General features: G+C 40.3%; 1 protein-coding gene across 7 annotated transcripts in view; it reads right to left on the bottom strand.

Moving 5' to 3' along the window:
- Positions 1-396: 396 nt before the first annotated feature.
- fcho2 (FCH and mu domain containing endocytic adaptor 2) overlaps positions 397-17,754 on the bottom strand; it is a 40,559-nt gene continuing 23,201 nt past the window's right edge. The window contains exons 9-30 of one of the 7 annotated variants that reach the window (XM_027282045.1): positions 17,499-17,543; positions 17,290-17,359; positions 17,154-17,178; positions 16,865-16,921; positions 16,008-16,065; positions 15,665-15,840; positions 13,246-13,270; positions 11,816-11,855; positions 11,599-11,675; positions 10,001-10,084; positions 8,344-8,856; positions 7,762-7,877; positions 7,540-7,669; positions 7,266-7,349; positions 6,935-6,994; positions 6,297-6,408; positions 5,329-5,484; positions 4,391-4,523; positions 2,635-2,834; positions 2,482-2,546; positions 2,223-2,387; positions 397-1,730 (exon numbers count right to left, since the gene is read on the bottom strand). In XM_027282045.1, coding sequence (XP_027137846.1) covers positions 1,708-1,730; positions 2,223-2,387; positions 2,482-2,546; positions 2,635-2,834; positions 4,391-4,523; positions 5,329-5,484; positions 6,297-6,408; positions 6,935-6,994; positions 7,266-7,349; positions 7,540-7,669; positions 7,762-7,877; positions 8,344-8,856; positions 10,001-10,084; positions 11,599-11,675; positions 11,816-11,855; positions 13,246-13,270; positions 15,665-15,840; positions 16,008-16,065; positions 16,865-16,921; positions 17,154-17,178; positions 17,290-17,359; positions 17,499-17,543 — 2,414 coding nt within the window. In that variant the 3' untranslated portion in view covers positions 397-1,707. The remainder of the gene's footprint in view (positions 1,731-2,222; positions 2,388-2,481; positions 2,547-2,634; positions 2,835-4,390; positions 4,524-5,328; positions 5,485-6,296; positions 6,409-6,934; positions 6,995-7,265; positions 7,350-7,539; positions 7,670-7,761; positions 7,878-8,343; positions 8,857-10,000; positions 10,085-11,598; positions 11,676-11,815; positions 11,856-13,245; positions 13,271-15,664; positions 15,841-16,007; positions 16,066-16,864; positions 16,922-17,153; positions 17,179-17,289; positions 17,360-17,498; positions 17,544-17,754) is intronic. The other 6 variants (XM_027282046.1, XM_019269109.2, XM_027282048.1 and 3 more) reach the window with 6 other exon arrangements.

Consider the following 17,754-nt stretch of genomic DNA (forward strand, 5'->3'; position numbering starts at 1 on the left):
CAGGGCAATGGCAGTACTGTGTCACAATATCTAACCGCAGTCAAGAACACTGGATTACTCAGTGCTGAGTAGTTGTGATAAGGCATTCCCATCATTAAATTTGGCCTTATTGTGCTACCCGCTCACTTTTTGCGTCGTCTACCGCACGGTGAGCGTACGAGAGGTGAAGGACAACCGACGAGCGTGGAGATAGAAAAAAGACAAAAATATATAAAAGAGTTCAATGATAAAACTCAATCACAGAAGGCAATCATGACTCATTCATTGCTGGAAGACAGTTGGGTTGTAAAAAAAACATTTTCCCTTCAACATCCAAATAAAGGAGTAAAAAAAAAAAAAAACTGGCACATTGTTGGTGCTATTCTTATTAAATTGTGCTGTAGTATACAAAAAAAATTGAGAAAAGTTAAGAATCAGGCACATTTCTCCAATAGGGCACAAAGTGTGCTTAAAAATGCCATTTTTTTTTAAAGGCTACAGGTTAAATTTGGGGTAATGTCCCTTGATTTTTTTTTTTAAAAAGCATCTAATATTTGACACGTTTTACAGCTGAAAAATAAAAAAATAAGGCCTTAAAGGTCCAGTGTGTAAGATTTAGGGGGATTTATTGGCAGTTTTCATAAGTGTGTAATAATCACCTGTTGTGTTCTCGTTACCTGAGCCTTTTTTTTTTACTTACAGAAGGAGCAGGGGCGCTCTTACAGAGTTGTTTCTACAGTAGCCCAGAACAGACAAACCAAACACTGGCTCAATATAGGACCTCGAATGTTTTTCAGTTGGTTGCAATCTGCAATTTCACGGTTAGGTGCCACTAAATCATACACACTGGTCCTTTAAAAAAAAAAAAAAAAAGACTGAAAGGGGGAATTTACAAGGAAAGCAATTCACACTGATCACAGACCCCATTATGGGTGATTGTTTAAAGAAAACACGTAGCTTAAGTCTGGAAATTTGCGTTTGTTGCCCATTGATCCACAGTATAAGAGGAGGCACTGAGGTCAGGTACATTTCTTTTTTTTTTGTTTTTTGCATCTGTTTGAAAGCACTTCAGTGGTCAAGCTTGTGCCACAAGTGTGTGAGTACTGTTTAAGACAGATTCTACCTTCATTGTTTCATTGCACATGATCAAAAACAAAAAACAAAAAAAAACAGACAAATGGTGAGGAAAGGAGAGAAAAGAATCAGTAAACAAAACTGGTTTGAGAGTTGAGTCAGAGCTGGTCGAGCGGTTAATATTTACAGTTTGGAGAGAGAAATCATCTCTTCCACGTAGAAATGATTTTTTTTATATTCCATATAGGCTCTTGAGAAATGAATATAAGAGGAAAAAGCATCTGAAAGATTGTTAGTGCACTTTTTTTTCTTTTTTTTTTATGATTTCAAATACAATATAAGATTTATATCTAATCCATAAATTGTTTCTGACTATACAAAAGTGAATTGATCAGAAAGCATTATTAAACTTCATATCTACACATTTCCTGAAAGCTCATCTTCTTTTTCTTTTTCTTTTCTTTTTATTTTAAACAGTGTTCAATACTCAGTGCTGTTTTATTGTAGTGAGATTCTCGCCTCCCCGCGGGGGCAAAAGCCTGACTGTGCTCAGATGGATCCAGGGGGTTCAGGAAGCCTCGCAAAGTTGCCAACTTTTGTGTCGAGCGAGATTTTTTAATTTTTTTTAATTGAGAACCAGAGTGGTGGGTCACCTCAGCAATCTGCCATATAACGCCCTAAAGAAAAGAACAAAAGATGTGAAGTTGGAGTCGTTGCTGCATTGAAGGGTTAATTTTCGTTTCCATTGTCAGTGCGTTACCTGTCATGTCATATCTAGATTATTTTAGTTTTAAGTTGCCAGACATGCCATTTCTGACAGGAAACCAAAGTGTTTCTATCAATCTATGCTCTCTTCAAAGCAGCGAGACTCCTTTGAAAAAAACATTAATTTTGACCTCGCAGAACACAGGAGGCGCGGGTCCATCTGTTTTTGTCAAAGGAGTCTCGTGGCTTTGCAGAGAGCAATGTAAACATTTCAGTTTCCTGTTGGAAGGGGCTGTCTGACGGCAAGGTAAAACAGTCAAAATATACCATACACTTGATATTTATTAGGGCTATCTGATAGCTGATCCTCCTGTCTGCAGACTGCTTGTCTACTGTACGGACACATTCATTTTTCAACTACCTCATACAACCTCACTTCAGAACAATCCGGATGTACGTCCTACCTGTGGCAAATCGCTTCTTGTTGAGAGAAAGTCTGTATCCGGTCCCCTGCAGCTCCATGTCCACTCCTGACAGGGTGCTCCCCTCACTCATAAACTGCACCGCCAGAGTTGAAGGATTCGAGGGTCCGTTTGACAGTTCAAACTTGGCCCTCAGGGACCCGGCGCCTGAGGTCAAACACAAACAAATAACACTCACTTGCAAGCAACTGATCCAGCTCTCTACGAGTAGGATTTAGAGCCAAGAAGAAAAATGATGTACCTTCATTTTCAGACTTTTCTGAGATGTCACTCAGCTTCCAAAGACATTTATTCTGCTCTGAATTCCTAAAATAAGAGAAGGGAAACAAAACCGTAAGCTGATTCTGTTTACTTAAAAAGAATATTAAGAGATATTTTCAGCAAGTCATCTCACCAGATGGAGTTGGGCAGAGACTGCATGCTGGTGACTCCTCCGTCGACAGGCACTAAGATTTGCACATTGGTGAGTGAACCAGGGGAGGCCATGGACTCCGGGTTGTATCGATAGTCCACCCGCAGGTCTGATGTACTCGGTGTGCACTTCCAGTATACAGTCAGGTTGAGTGGAGTGGAATGGATCCCATCAGACAGCACCTGAACACAGCGGCACAATTAAATGAATAAAACTGCTTTGAGCAACTTTGAGTGAAGTTGCCAATATCCTTATGACAACACATTTGAATGTTAGAGGCTCAATTTCAGCCAGAAAAGAAAAACTACTACTTCTTCCATCAACGAAATCTGTTAATCTGACTTATCTCCTAAACTTCTTGATCCACATGTAAACTAAAACTTGGTCAAGAAACTTTGTCAGAAACAAAAAGTGAAGTGTTTGATTATGGTGTGGCAGCATGGCCTGTGGTTTAGACCGAGACTTGATGCTTGATGACAATGTGACGGAAACAAAAATATTTAACCCTTGTTTACTGTAGGGCTACAGCTGATAAATAAAATAAGAAACTATGGATCGATCTACATATTAAAAAAAACATCCATAAATGAATATCACTGACCAGTTTTGGATAGCTCAGATTAAATATTGTAAGATTTCATCATCCAAACAGGACCATACATATACTGTAAAGGTTACAGGGAAAAACCTGCCAATCAGAGAACACATAATACGAGCTGAGCTCTTCCAATTGTAAACCTGTGTAGTAAATTGAAGTATTACAGATAATAGGTTTACAATACAGCCCTCTAGGGACACTGGATAAAATCTTATAAATTAGTGCCATATTTCACAATATGACCTACAGTCAATCTAAAAATGGAAAAAAAAAGTCTAATAGTAACAATACTTCAAACCAAACAGTGTTTGCTGGTGTAGTCTGATTGACAGGTTGAATGAGAGCCCGTATGGAGCCATCCATACATGAGGCATATGTACGGTGCTGACAGCTTGGATTTTATGTGTCAAGCTTTCACAATACAGTTCTGTATGGATGAGGACATAAACTATAAACTAATATAATACTGCAAATAAGCTGGTTTTAAGTTGTAAAACAAGGTTTTGGGTTTGTTTTGAAGATGACATTAAGTATAGCTGTAATTAAGGTTTAAAGCAGACAGTTTTAGAGTTGTAAAATTATAAAGACAGTAAGTGACGAGAAATTCATTCAATTCCTAATTAAAGATGTAGGCCATAACCATGATATTTAAAAAATAAAATACTGATATTGTGTTAAAAATACATACACGATAAAGCACTTCTTATCTCATTTTTGTGTCTTTCTGTTTTCACTTTATGGTTCACACTCAGTGTAACTGTTCTTCGTACGCTTTTGTACAGTTATGATTATGATTATAGACTCTCTCCACCTCCCTACACTTGATATTTGACTGTAACTGCAGCAACTGAGGCTGCTTAAGACTAAAAGATCAAACAGACTTCTGACAAACAGCACCACGAAATCACAATGATAGTATTTCTCTTTAATTTTGGACCACGGCTATCAAAAGTAATAATTATAAAATACATTCTGCTTTTATCTTTCCATCCTGCTCACTGGCGGACACTCATGTTCTTTTCTGCTCTTTCCTCAGACTTGTCTGGAGGGTAAAGCACTTAAGGAAATATGATGTTGGAAAGCATTTTTTACAGTTATTTTATCTGGATTAGGTTCTTGACTCGACATTGGCTGACTGACCTGGTATTTTAGGATGTCCACATTATAGTAGGAAGCTGAAGGATTCTGTTCTGAGGCTTTTCTGAGGTAGGACGTCAGTGCTTGCATGTTGAACCAGAAGTCCTTGGAATTAGAGTCACTTTGGGAAGGATCACTGCATGAAAAAAAAGAAAACAGTCAGTCAGACACAGACAGACAGACACACGCACACACAGGGAGTAATCAGAGGCTCAATTATTCATCACTCTTCTTGGCTTTGTGTTTAAAGCTCCAATAGCTTGGAAAAATTGAGCCTGTTATATCCAACCAGCTACTAAATCATGAATTCCATTTGATTCAATTAGTACAGCCATGTGGTATTGGGATAACTGAGTCGGGGAACCAGACATTAAAAAAAAGGGGGGGTAAAAAAACAAAATAAAAACAGAAAAAGATGTAATTTTTCTTTACTTTACAGATACGAAGTGGTCACACAAAATGTGTCTTTAAAAGTTGCCGTTTTTAAGACTGAACCAACAATATTTTGGTATGTTGGAAGTCGCACTGCATGTGAGGTTGAATATACATTCAACGCGTCTGACTGAGACTGAAGAGGTGAGAGATAAAATAACGTGCATTAAACGGAGCAGCTGTTGTATGAAGTTTGCTGTTCTTTGCTATTTTAGGGCGTTAAGTGTTTCAGAAGAGACATGGGCTGTTGAGAACCTGGCTGTTAAAGTCTGGTGGAAAATACTTCCCTGACAGCTTAATGATAGGTTTATGTCAGATTACTAATTGAATTTCCTCTCACTGACGCAGACTACATTTCCTCGATCCTCGCTCGTATCATCGAGTCCAAATCCCTCTTTCACCCTAACCACAACTCTGACAAGTTATCAACTCATCATCCCCGTACGGTTCTTCACTTGCGCTGCTCGGCAGACTGTTTGTATTTCCGCTGATTTGTGAGCACGCCTCACCTGTATAGTAGCTGTTGGTTAGGTAGGATCTGCTCCAGCCTGCTGGTGTTCTTCAGTTTGAAAGTGAGCACGGCCGGGGAGGGGTTGGTGGTGAACACCTTGATGATGCCCATCGGGAACGAAAAGGTCATGTCTCCTGTGATCTTCACAATGCACCTGTGGGATGTAGCCACGAGTAAAATGTCAAGGATATTCTATTTTATTCATTAAACAATATAGAAAGTATAAACTCTACACATTTAAGAAGCTGAAAAATCAAAATTATTGTTCAATTTTTCTGCTCAACTAATCTTTTTACCACTATAACAGAATACAAAGCCACATTGAACATATCTGGTCTAATTATGGATTGTACTTTAGCCCACTAATCCACTTTTTATATAACCCAAGGCCCTTTTAGATACTGAAGACACCGGCTTTACGTCCCCAGTGTAAGACATCTCCATCACCACATTTCTTAATATACATCTGTATCCTTCTATAGCCTAATATAGATATAGTTTCTGAACAAGTTCTGAGGCGAGAAGAGTCTTCCTTCGGTTGCGGTTGCCCTATGCTGTGCTGGTAACGGCCCACAGCGGGTCTCAACCTGCATTACTTATGAAATGTTCCATTTGCTAATCCCTGCAAAAATAAGCCTTTTGCACAGCAGCAATTTTGAAGCAGTTAACCAATAAAAGGCTGTATGTTTTCTCTGCCCCAGACTATAATCTGCCCCATGTAGGTTATCCACTCTGAAAGAATGGTGTCAGACTAACGCAAAACATTCCACGCATGCAGACTGAGACACTCTGCGAAATGCACAAAAGGTCTACTAAGACTAGTTCACATTGAGCTAGGGACTATGCAGTACAACACCGTGTACTGTGTAGCTCATATGTGTTGTAGTTCAAATATGGACAAATATGTGTATGCGTGCAGGTCCATGTCGGGGGCCTTTCAGCAGCAAGAGGTCATGTGAGACTCACTTAGTGGGATCAGCTCCTTTGAAGTAAGCATTAACCGACTCTGTGAAGGCAACTGCAATGGGCAAAGCATCTTGGGATGCCAGGGTCACAGGGCTGGGGCCGCGAGACGTCCCTGAGAATAAGAAAAAGGCGCAGAGTTTGAGGTCTGTTGACTCAGCTGCGGATCAGACTTTCTATAACAGCGCAGGTCCAAAGCTCACATCAGAAATAGGGAGGGTTTGATCATGCAAAGATGCATCATTTAGAATATTTCTATTATTGCATTTCATAAAGTCAGTCACTCATACATCGCAGATCAGTACATTCTGTTATTTTTCAAATAAACAGAAATACGTTTTTTTAAAGCAGGTCGTGCTGCAGCTGCTCTAGTTTTAAATTAAGAACTATTAGACAGGCGGATTATCAAAACCAAAGTCAACAAAAGTCAGATCATTCATTACTTCACATCTTCATCATGTTAGGAGTTTGATGCTGTTGACAGTACGACAGATGTGAGAAAAGGTGAACATGGAGAGAACGCAAATGCAAATCACTGCAAAGCAACATATCCAGTTGTTTCATCCAGCCCGTCCAGCAGACCGGTGTTAGTTTTATTAAACACAGAGGAGAGTCCTCTTGTATGAACTTTAAAACCGTACCTGCTGGTGTTTCACACCGCTTCTCAAAGGTAGGCAGCTTCGCTATGAACACATCATCCTCTTTATGCCAAATTAAAAAGGCATAAAGAAAAAAAAAAAGAGGAGAAAACAAACCCAGAGGACACAAATGTGAGGAGAGGTGATGCTGAGCACAGTTGTAAGCACATTTCCTAAATGTGTGATGGTGGCAGGCGAGCTCCAAGAGGTGAATTAAGAGCTAACCGGTCCTAGTGATGACATTTGGAACATAAGTGAAACGTATACAGAGTAGAGATGATCGACTGTAAGCACCACGCAATGGAGTGGAACAAGTTTGGAAAGGCAGACTCACTTTGGCTTAGTAGAAAGAAAGGAGAGAGGGAGAGCAGCTCTGGCTCTGGGGAGGAGAGGGAGGGAGCAAAGGTGTGCTCGGCTCCTGTAAGGAGAGCAGTCAAGGAAGGGAAGGGAGGAAGGGAAGAGGAGTGAGAGAAGAGGAAAACAGCACATTGTGTTGCAGAGACAAAGGGTATGTGGCAGGTTGGTGAAGAGCTGAAGAAAAAAAGGAGAATAAATAGTCAAAGAAAAGGGGGGATTCTCTCCACATGGAGGAGGCTGAGGAGGCTCACCAACAGTGGGGGTGTTGCCAGCACTGAGTGAGGCATTTGAGGACAAGGAGGAGGAGCTCTCAGCCCGGGCGAGTGGTGCAGTAGGAGGGGGGCTGGCGTTAGATGTCTTGGGCGGGCTGAACGGCCGTACCTGAGTGAAGGGAGTCGAATCAAATGAGATGTATCACAGTGTCAGAATGTCATTTTCACAGCAGTCAATGTTGTGTTGCACGTATTACTCACAATCTCATTGATTCCTGTGAGTTTCCCAGTGGGGAGTTTAGGCCTGGAGGAGGGTCGTGGCGGGGGCACCAGGGCTCCAGCCGTCAGTGGGGTCGTGGGTCGGTTTGGTACTGGTACTAAATAGAGAAACACATGTAAGTTTGACTGGTTAGTGACAGTTAAAAGTGTTTGGGAATCGGGTACAAACATTTATACATGTGTCGCAATGGTGCTTCATTCGAATATTTGCAAAAACATCATGCATCAAGTCATCTAGTAGGAAAAAAAAAACAAACAAAGAGAAAAGCAAACCACGTTTACAGACAGGAAAATCAATCATCAATCAATAAAAACCCATTCCAAAAATGAATTTTCACAAAAAGAAACTCAAAGACAAAAATGTTGCAAACCAGGCAGTGAGTTAGATAAGCATCTGCAAAATCAAATAATGACAAAAGAACAGAAAACGTTCAAAAATATAAAACTGTCAACTTCAAATATGAAACAAATGCACAATATGAGAACATAAAATAAAAGAAAAGATAAAACAAATAAACTCCAAACCTCAGGCAGACATGTCTCTAGCATTTGTAATAATGTTACCATTGAATATTTTGCTTGATGGAGCTGCTGCCATTGCCCTATCTGTAATCCCAGAGAAGACATCAGAGACACAGGGACTGGCGTCCTCTCTGCTGCCTGCCGCTTTGCAGTAGGCGTCAGCAGAGTCATCAGAGAGGAAGCGACTTGACCTGCCAGAGCCAGACTGAGGCATCTGGAGCTCCTTCGCATGCCCGGTCCCTGAGCCCTGATGGCGAGGTGGAACGAAATTGTCACTGAATGCGATCCACTGACTCTGGGACCAGGATACGGAGGAGAAGGCGTCGACGCTCTTTGGAGGGCTGGAGGCAGGCGAGCTCTTGATGGGGTCGACTGGCTCGGTCGGCAGGGTGATGGGGGCGCTCTGGGCCCTCGCTGGTACTGGCTTGAGTGCTTGGAAAGGGTTTTCTGGTGAGTCCCATGGCGAGGATGTAGATGAAGAGAACGAGGAGACGTTTTTGGATAGCTGGCTCTCTGCCAGTGGTGGAGAGCGCTCCCGTTGCGGTGCCGTCTCAGCTGAAGGGGGCGATGTGATCGACAGAGGCGATAAACGTGACAAATGCAAAGTACAGAAAGTAAACCGATCAGAATTTAGTAACACGAGAAAATTACAAGAGACGCCTCGACAGTTAGCAGCAACTGATCATCATCATACACTGCCTGCAGTATAACATATGTGTCCCAAAATCTAAAACTGTACCTCACTCATAAGACAGAAGCTGGCATCATACAGCATTACATCTCTGTCTTGTCCTTATATAATTTAACCTACTGCTCACATCACTCAGTGATAACGACAGTGATGTGTCACCGGGTTATAAAGTACTTTCACACAATGTGTTATATAAGGAAGTAGGTGAATGAAGCTCTATGGCGACTTTGGTTTAATGCAAAATTAAACAAAAGCTTCAGGAAAGAAAAACTTTAACTTTGAAGTAACTAATCCACCAAGGCAGGCAGTGGTACAAAGGTGGATTTATATAAGGTTTCATGCCAATTCATCAAATTTATCTATATAGTTAAATTTATAGGAATTGGGAGATGCACCGATTGCAGCTGAGGGCTGATTTCTGATTTCTAAAGTGGATTTTCTTCCCGTGTTTGGTGGTGAGCTTGGAGTTTTTTGTCAATGAAGCACCAGTTTGATCTCTGATGATTTGGCCTGTTTGGATCTCTTGTAGTTGTCTCCTTGCATTGTTGATTGCCTTTCATAGCTGCCAAAATAACTGGCATTCAGCCGAATATGAAACACCTCTGTGATGCTGTTAATATTGTGTTTTTGTCTTCTCTGTATGTTAATCGTTTCACACACACAGTATAGACACATAGGTTATGTTTTATAGGCACACACCTTAGGCTCTAGAAGCAGCAGAGTTAAACCTTTATACATATTTTTAAATCTTAAGTTAGTGACTTTCTACTGGTAGAGCATGTGTATCTACTGCAGCTTAAAATGAGCTTATAACAACTGTTAACTCTGTAAGCTTACAGAATTCATATCTAAAACTAAAATATATCCTGACCCTGATTTTACAGGTTAATATGAAGAGAAACAAAAAATTGAACTTAAATACCACACGAAACAGATGTTTGCTTCAAATTCTTCAAACAGGTTTTCCTTTCAATCACTGTCTGATAAACGGGGCACACACATTTTTACCTGATGCCTCGGGCAGAAAGACGTCTGAGTCATTCATCAGAAAAGATGGAGATGGAGGGATTGAAAGGAAGATAGAGGCAAGGTCTAACGAGAGAAGTTCAAACAAATAAATCAAACCAATAAAACATCACGTCATGTTAAACTCACACAATGGCATTGTAATGAAACAGAAGTAAAAAAAAAACAACACTATGTAAAACTGATGAAAATGTACAAACAAATTAGTAAAAGAACACACGCTGAGCTGCTCTTTTGACTCTAAAGCCGAGACCTTTGACAGTAATGTTTGACAACATACGTGCCAGTGGGCTTTATAGCCAACCCTTTGACCTCAACTAGGTGCCAATTAACTGTGGATTACGCTTAACCTAGGCAATGGGTCAGCGCTAATGTCACTCTGTTTAAACACTGGTGTCAATGCAAGTAAAGCCATGAGAACTACCAACGCTGACCCTGAAAGTAAAACAAACACTTCAGTGTATCTCAGAGAACTGTAAAGACTTCAAGAAGATTTACATGACAGAAAAAGTAAAAGGCATTTATGGCTCACATAAGTTATATTGAACAAATATTTGAAAATATGCAGATCCTGTTTAAGCGCAGAGAAATGGCTAGACAGTGTTGAGCGGTACAAAACTGGAAAATGATTAAAAAGGCAAAATAGACAAACGTCTGCCAATTTAATTCCCTGAAGTCAAATATTCTGTTGACCTCAGGGGTCAGTTCCTCCATCTGGGACTGCCCCCGAGAGGAAAGACGTCCAACTGAGCAGCTCCGAAATGGAAAGAGAGGGAAGAGGAGGAACTACATATTGTGTAGAGAGATGGTGACATGAAGGAAGCAAAAACAGAGTCAGTAAAAACACAGACACACTTCTAGTGTGATTGCTCCTTAAAGTCATAATCCTTCAGATTTGCATGGAATCAAACTCTTTAATATTATCTACAGTCTGCATTTTTTATGCCATTAAATGTATTTATAAATACACAGAGAATAATGACTACATATAATCCACTTCATCTTTGTTTTATTGATATCTGCCTCACCGTTTACTCTCTTTAAATCATGTTGAGTTATAGTCGTGGTGAATTTGTCACCACTGGGATCGATCATCAAAACAAGCATTTACAAAAGCAAGACAGCTGGACTTTTCTGCATTTTTCCATCACTGGATCATTTAAAAACATTTTTTTGCAAACGATCAATGGAAGAAGAAGAAGAAGGAACCAAAGTGAGCTGTTAGATGAAAGGTTGCAGGCGACGGTCTGCAATCTTTCAACATGTCAGCAGACTAACCCGTTTCTTTCATTGTGTCCTGCTCGCAAATATGCAGCATGAATTCAGATCATGCTTTCATTTATTGAACTATTTCTCATCAAAACAATGGGAGTTTGTTTAGCTGCACTGTAAACAGATACAGCAGCTGTTCCACTGAGTGCCTGCTCAAAAAGTGTTTGCTGCAGTTTAAAGCCTCATTGAGTGTTACCGCCAGTGTCGCCAATTCAAACGGGGATTTTTAAGAAATTACAGTAACCTCTTATTTATTAAGTTGTGGAGAAATACATGTGCACATGAATCGGCTAGGCTTTAGGGATTACCTGTTGTTGATGATGAGAAAGAGGAGCCAAGAGTCGGACTGAATGGGTCCAGAGACAGAAGGTCATTGTTGGCCAGGCTACCGGAGAAAGAGTTAAACTTTATTACATTTCATGCAAAAACACGGCGCAATTAGCTTCAGGGTAAAAAAAAATATGCATAAACACATACAAATTAATTACAGAAACTAGCGGCAGTCATGCACACTTTCATACATACTCGTATGAGGTTGGCACTCTGGGTTTTGCCAGCTCATCACCTGCAGTGAGAGAAAAACAAACAGAGAGTTAGGAGCCACAGACCTGCACAGAGCGATGACAGCAAATACACTTTCACAGCAAATTAAAAGAATAATAATAAATAAAATAAAAAACCCAACACAGGAGATTTTCACCGGCTGGTATTCAAAGACATTTGCCAAAAGTCCTGTTGAAACTACATCACACCTTTAACCAGAAACATAAACTGAGGTTTTGACTCAGCGAGCGAGAACCACCATCTTCCATAAAAAGTCACAGAAATATATTTGCAGTGAGATTCATGTTAGACACAATATTATTCTTATTTCTGCCTTACACGGTAAAACCTTAATGTCTCACCCGAATACTGCAAAGGGTTAATGTGATGGTAACACTTTACAATGGGGAGGGAGGAGGGGGTATGATGGAGTGATTTTGCAACTTAAAATGAATATCAGGCATTGCTTTGTTATTTTGTGCGCCCCCTTTTTTTCGTGCCCCTTTTTAAAGTGTTACGACACATCGCAAAGATTCATGAAGCGGCCCCTGGAGGTAAGAGGATTCCCTGATTTCAAACCAATAAATGTAAAATTCTTTAAAAAAAAAAAAAAAAATGAACTGAAAGTTTGCAGTGAGAGAGAACACAGCGTCAGTGGTGTTAGCTTGTGTCAGCTGGCTCCGACGAGAGGGGACAGAGATGAGGGCTGTGGCAGATATTTTGAGGGGAGGTGGGGAAGGCAGGGTTGTAGGCCAACTACTGGAGTGAAAACATACTCACCAGGACCCTTAGCCTTAGGGCTTAATGTAGGTACTCCTGTGACCCCTAAGCGTATGTAGAGTATACATCTATCAATGCATTACCTTGTGTAAATGGAGTATTCTTACCATTTAGTTACTTACAAACACGGCATGTGAAAGCAGCTTTTGAAAAGATGATATATATATAAAAAAAAGATTATTATCCTAAACCTGCATTAAGACCTCGTGGAGTATATGATACATGACCTATAGGTATAATTACTCTTAAAGCATTTCTCAAGCACCTGGGCAAGAAATCAAACACACACACATACAAAACTACCCTTCAACGAACTGTGCCAGTTTGCAGAATGGAAAAGATAATTTCTGACATGTCAAAATATAAACAGCTAATTAAGCAATTAATCTTATTTGTACCACGGGAGGGAAATATCCCTCAAGCTTACATTTACAGAAAGGAACAGTTATTTGCTTTTTCTCGGGATATGTTGGTTTTGGCTAAGTTTCTGGATTTTCCTTTTTTTAAGACAACCTCTTTAAAAACAAGTCCTGCCAAGAAAAATGTAGTCGAGAAGTCGTACAGTCGACCCCCTTTTCACGGTCATCCAGGAACACACAGAGACAGAGAGGTCAGACAGAGAAAATACTCACTGGACTGGTTCCTCCGCATCTGTCCCTGAAAACAAAAACAGACATTAATTAATCAAAGACGCATGCGACCCACCACGAATTTTCAACCTTTACCCGCCAAAAGTCTGCTCAATTTGTTGGAGAAATAAAAAATAAAAAATCAGGAATACAACAAAACTACTAAGCAGATGTGATCATTCCCAAAGTGAAAGAAGTATTTTAAGGGTCATCGTTTTTTTTCTTTTGAGCCTTTGATAGTGTTAATGTAACAATATATAAGATTTTAAACATTTAAACCACAATGAAAATAGCCGGGTTGAAAACTATATTATTAATTATTCCCAGTGGCTGAGGGAATTTTCCACTTCAGAGTTAAAGACAGTAAATCACAGGACTGCTCTCGACTCACACATACCAGACGTTAAACCTAGGGTGAAAAATTCAGCAGCGCAAAACCGTGCATGGAAGCCCATACACCGATCAGTCAGGGACAACAGAGATCGTGCCCCCAACACTTCACCAACTTCCTTTACAGGGCCTTTTTTTTCAGCACATAAATCTGCCGTGTCATGCTGCGTAACACAAGATATGTAAGATACACTCTTGAGGGTCACCAACCCAGTGGAAACTTAGAGCATCAATTTCAATAAAGAATTTATTCGCACAAGGAGAAACGTTGGGGGGTTTGTCAAGGGATGGCGAGGGAGGGGAGAGAAAAAGAAACAAAATGGGTTTAAGGAACATAGCAAAAGCGTTTAACCACCGTAGAGCTGTGAGGCCAGGGTTTAGTCCCACAGGCGCTAAGCGGCAAATGGGTTCAATTACGGCTCTTGCTGGCCACACACACACGACTTCCATTGCTATTTCAATAAAGGGAACACCGCAGAGGGGGAACCGAACAGGAGGAGAAATGAAAAAGACAGAAAAATGAACAGAGGGGGGGAGAAAAAGAGAAAAATCTCTTGATAATTCACACCAGATGATGCAACGTTCGTCATCACCTTGGATGTATGTTTTAACTTTAATCCAGACGTTTTTAGTAAATATAAAATAGGAAGAGTGTGCGAAAAGCAGAAACGTGAACAGCCATAGAGGGAAGGCGCATATAATGTAATGACTGTTCCTGTATTTAAAAGCGAATAAGAGTCAAGACACACAAACAGCGCTGTGTTTTTGGGATGAGAAAGTAATTGTGGGTTTGAGTCTCGACAGGCAAAAACCGAACAAAGTCAAAGGTTTAAAGAGAACATCTTTCCTCCTGAATCTTGTTACAGTAAATAGAAAGAAAAAAAAACATCCTCTATAAACTTGTAACTTATCTTTATCATTAAGTCCAGGGGTGGAAAAACGGAAAACATTTGTAAAAACTAGGCAACTAACCCCATAAAGTATTCATAAATAACCACAACAGAGTCCCGTCTAGAACAAGTGGGCTCCAATAAAACCCAAAGAGTGAAAGCAAACAAAGAAACGAGAAGGGGGGAAAAAAAAAGAGTGAGGTACAACACAAACAGTGAGGAGAAAACGGTGGTGAGAGCGAAGGAAGGGAGAGGCTGAGGGGGGAGGAGGGAGCCAAAGCCGGGGAGAAGATGCCGTGACATTCGTTTAATGTGCAGCCGGGAGAGTGCGGCGGGTGAAACCCACTAGACCCCCTTTGCGACACTGAGCGTGCCCTCTCAGCCGCTCCACAACAACTTTAACAACAACAGCAGCTCGGTACACACACGGTGCATGTTTGCACACAAGCAGTAGTGGTTTAAATATTTAATGGCAGCGGCTATTTTCATAAAGCAGCAGCAGCAGCAGCAGCAGAGACTGATTCACAGATTGAGTGATGGAAGGACAAGGAGCTGAATGAAGGGCTCCATGACCGAGGTCACGGATCAGACTGCGTACTACATGTGCGTGTGTTCAGTCCGGCCACTGCTGCAAAGCTTTCCCTTAAGTGTCTACAAGGAGGGCAGTGTGCATGTGTGTGTGTGTGAGTGAGTCTACAGTAAAGGCCAACAACATCAGATACTTAACCCAGAAATTATTGTTTCTAAGTCTTGATATTTTTCTTCAAGACAAAAAAAAAAAGTTGTTTGACATGAAACTGAATTCGAAGTAAAAACAGAACATGAAATGTGTGCAAACGGGCACCTCACTGAATCAGAAGCCAATCTGGAGTATGAAATAAATTAGACATAACACGTATGCCTTTCCAGTGTAAATAAAATAAGCTTCAAGAAAGAGTGACTAATGGCAAACATCTACAAGAGGGATAGTACGGTTAAATGGCGTTCCTGTCTACCCTGAGAGAGGTTACATATTCTCCTGTTGCCCTCTAGTGTTGCAGAGGCAGATCAGGCTTTCGGCTGCAGCAGATCGGCACAGCAACAGGTTTGTGTTTGAGATTTGTAGTATTTCGGTGTGTTTGTGTAGCATCACGGAGCTGTACCGAGGTCGAGGGAGACAGGATGATGTTTCCAATGGAGGCTTTAAGCTCGTCGATGGTGGCTCGGTTTTGATGCGTGCCGTTGTTTGGCTGAACGGGCTTGATTTCTACGTGGAACTTCCTGGGTTCATCTTCGTCCTCGGAGTCACTGGATGAGTAGAAGGAATTCTCTTTGGCATGTGAGCGGAGAGAAACGGGTTAAGGAGACATCGGCAACAGACACAGAGGTGATAAAGAGAGAGAGAGATCGTCTACACTCCTCAGACCACACATGGGTGTGAAGGGAAAAAAACAAATGGTAACAAATCCTTGATGTCTGAATGTGTAAACAGCATTAAAAGGATATCATTTTCATTCACTTCTGGTCTGATGACGAAGCCCTCTGCGTCAACTTGGGGAACGTTCTACAGAAACACACAAAAAGGAGAAAGTTTAAAATCGGTTAAAAGTTTAAACAAATGTATCGCATGTGTAACTTTTATAAATAAATTAAAATTTATACCCACATTGTATTTATCAACATTTCAAATATTGCATCTTATTGTGTTTAAAAATGTTTTTTTCTACTCTTAAATTAAAAATTTAAATCAAATTTTAAACAAAACATTATTTATAATAGTTTAAAAAGTTATTAGTTCAAAATACTGTAATTAATTAACAAACCAGTGCCTGTTTAATGGCTTTCTTTGCATATTAGCCTTCCTCCTTGCACTACATTTGAACTAAGTCAAAACCTAAAACGTGGAGGGGTGTAGATCGTGTATTTTATCAACAGATGGAAAGTTCCTCTTTCATTTGTGGCATTTCTGTTTCTGAGGTTTTTTTTTTTTTTTTTACACGGACAGGAAATAATCACTCCCTCATCTGTATATACAGTATCTACAATTATATTACATATGGAAATAAGTACGGCGTTGGAAACATTTGTAACAACTTAAAAACCCAGCTGAGAATTATTTAATTCCAGCATCCCCAAATCTGCAGCCACAGAGAGAAAGCGCTGGAAAACGTCCCGAAAAACCTCCACGCATAATATTTGTCTGAAACACATCTGAACAAACCCGGCGCTTAGTGGTGCTAGCTAACATTTTTACAATCATATTAAACATTCATATGTGTTATTTTAGAGGATGAATGACATTAAAAATATTTACTCTGTGTGTCTATGTGTGTGTTAGTGCGTGCGTGTATTAGCTTGCTTACAGCGTTCTGGATGTCTATGGCGCCATAGTATCCGGGGGGAGCGCCATTGGCAGTGTTCTACAAGCGCAAGCAGAGAGAGAGAGATGAATGAATGAATGAGCAAATCTACAAAACAAACAAGAGACATGAGAGGGAAGAGAGAGTGGAGAGTCACATGTTCGTGTAGAAAAACACACAGCAGAATAAAACGAACACAGATCTTTCCACCTCCTCCTGTTTGGACATACGAAGCTGAATCACTCAAAGAATAACAGTTAAATATGGTCGATGTGGTGAAGATTATACTCACAGCAGCTTCGACTTCTGTAGACTCCCTGGAAGATAAATCGTCTCATTTCAACATATGAAATTAAATTTTTTTTTCAGGGAAAATATGTTGCTTGGATTATGTTGGTGGACTAAAGATGTAAGAAGTCTTCACTCACGTGGAGTCTGTGTCCTTGTCTTTCCTACGACCCGGGATGCCAAATGGTTTTCTCTTTCTGGGTTTGGCACCTTAATACATAAAACAAAGTATTTTTTTTCAACCACAGATTAAAAAAAAAAGTTTTTAAAAAATGAAATGCTTTACTGAATTGAAAGTGTATGTATTCAAATATTTCTTGTACATCTTTTACTTTACAATAAGATTTACCTTCAGTGGCGATAGCTGTGTTGCACTCCTCAAACTCAATGGGTCCTAATGAGACGACAAAAAAAAAAAAAAAATCATTTAGGTTCATTTGGCATGGAAAGGGTCAATGACCCACTGCTGTGAACGCTGTGAATGTATCACGCAATAATCACACACACACACACACACACACACACACACACACACTTATACACATATACACAACAAGCAGTCTGGCGTGGCGTACGGAGTATGTATACAAACAAGGCTGGGCTGG

Source organism: Larimichthys crocea, chromosome IX, assembly GCF_000972845.2.
Source record: "Larimichthys crocea isolate SSNF chromosome IX, L_crocea_2.0, whole genome shotgun sequence".
Lineage (NCBI taxonomy): Eukaryota > Metazoa > Chordata > Actinopteri > Sciaenidae > Larimichthys > Larimichthys crocea.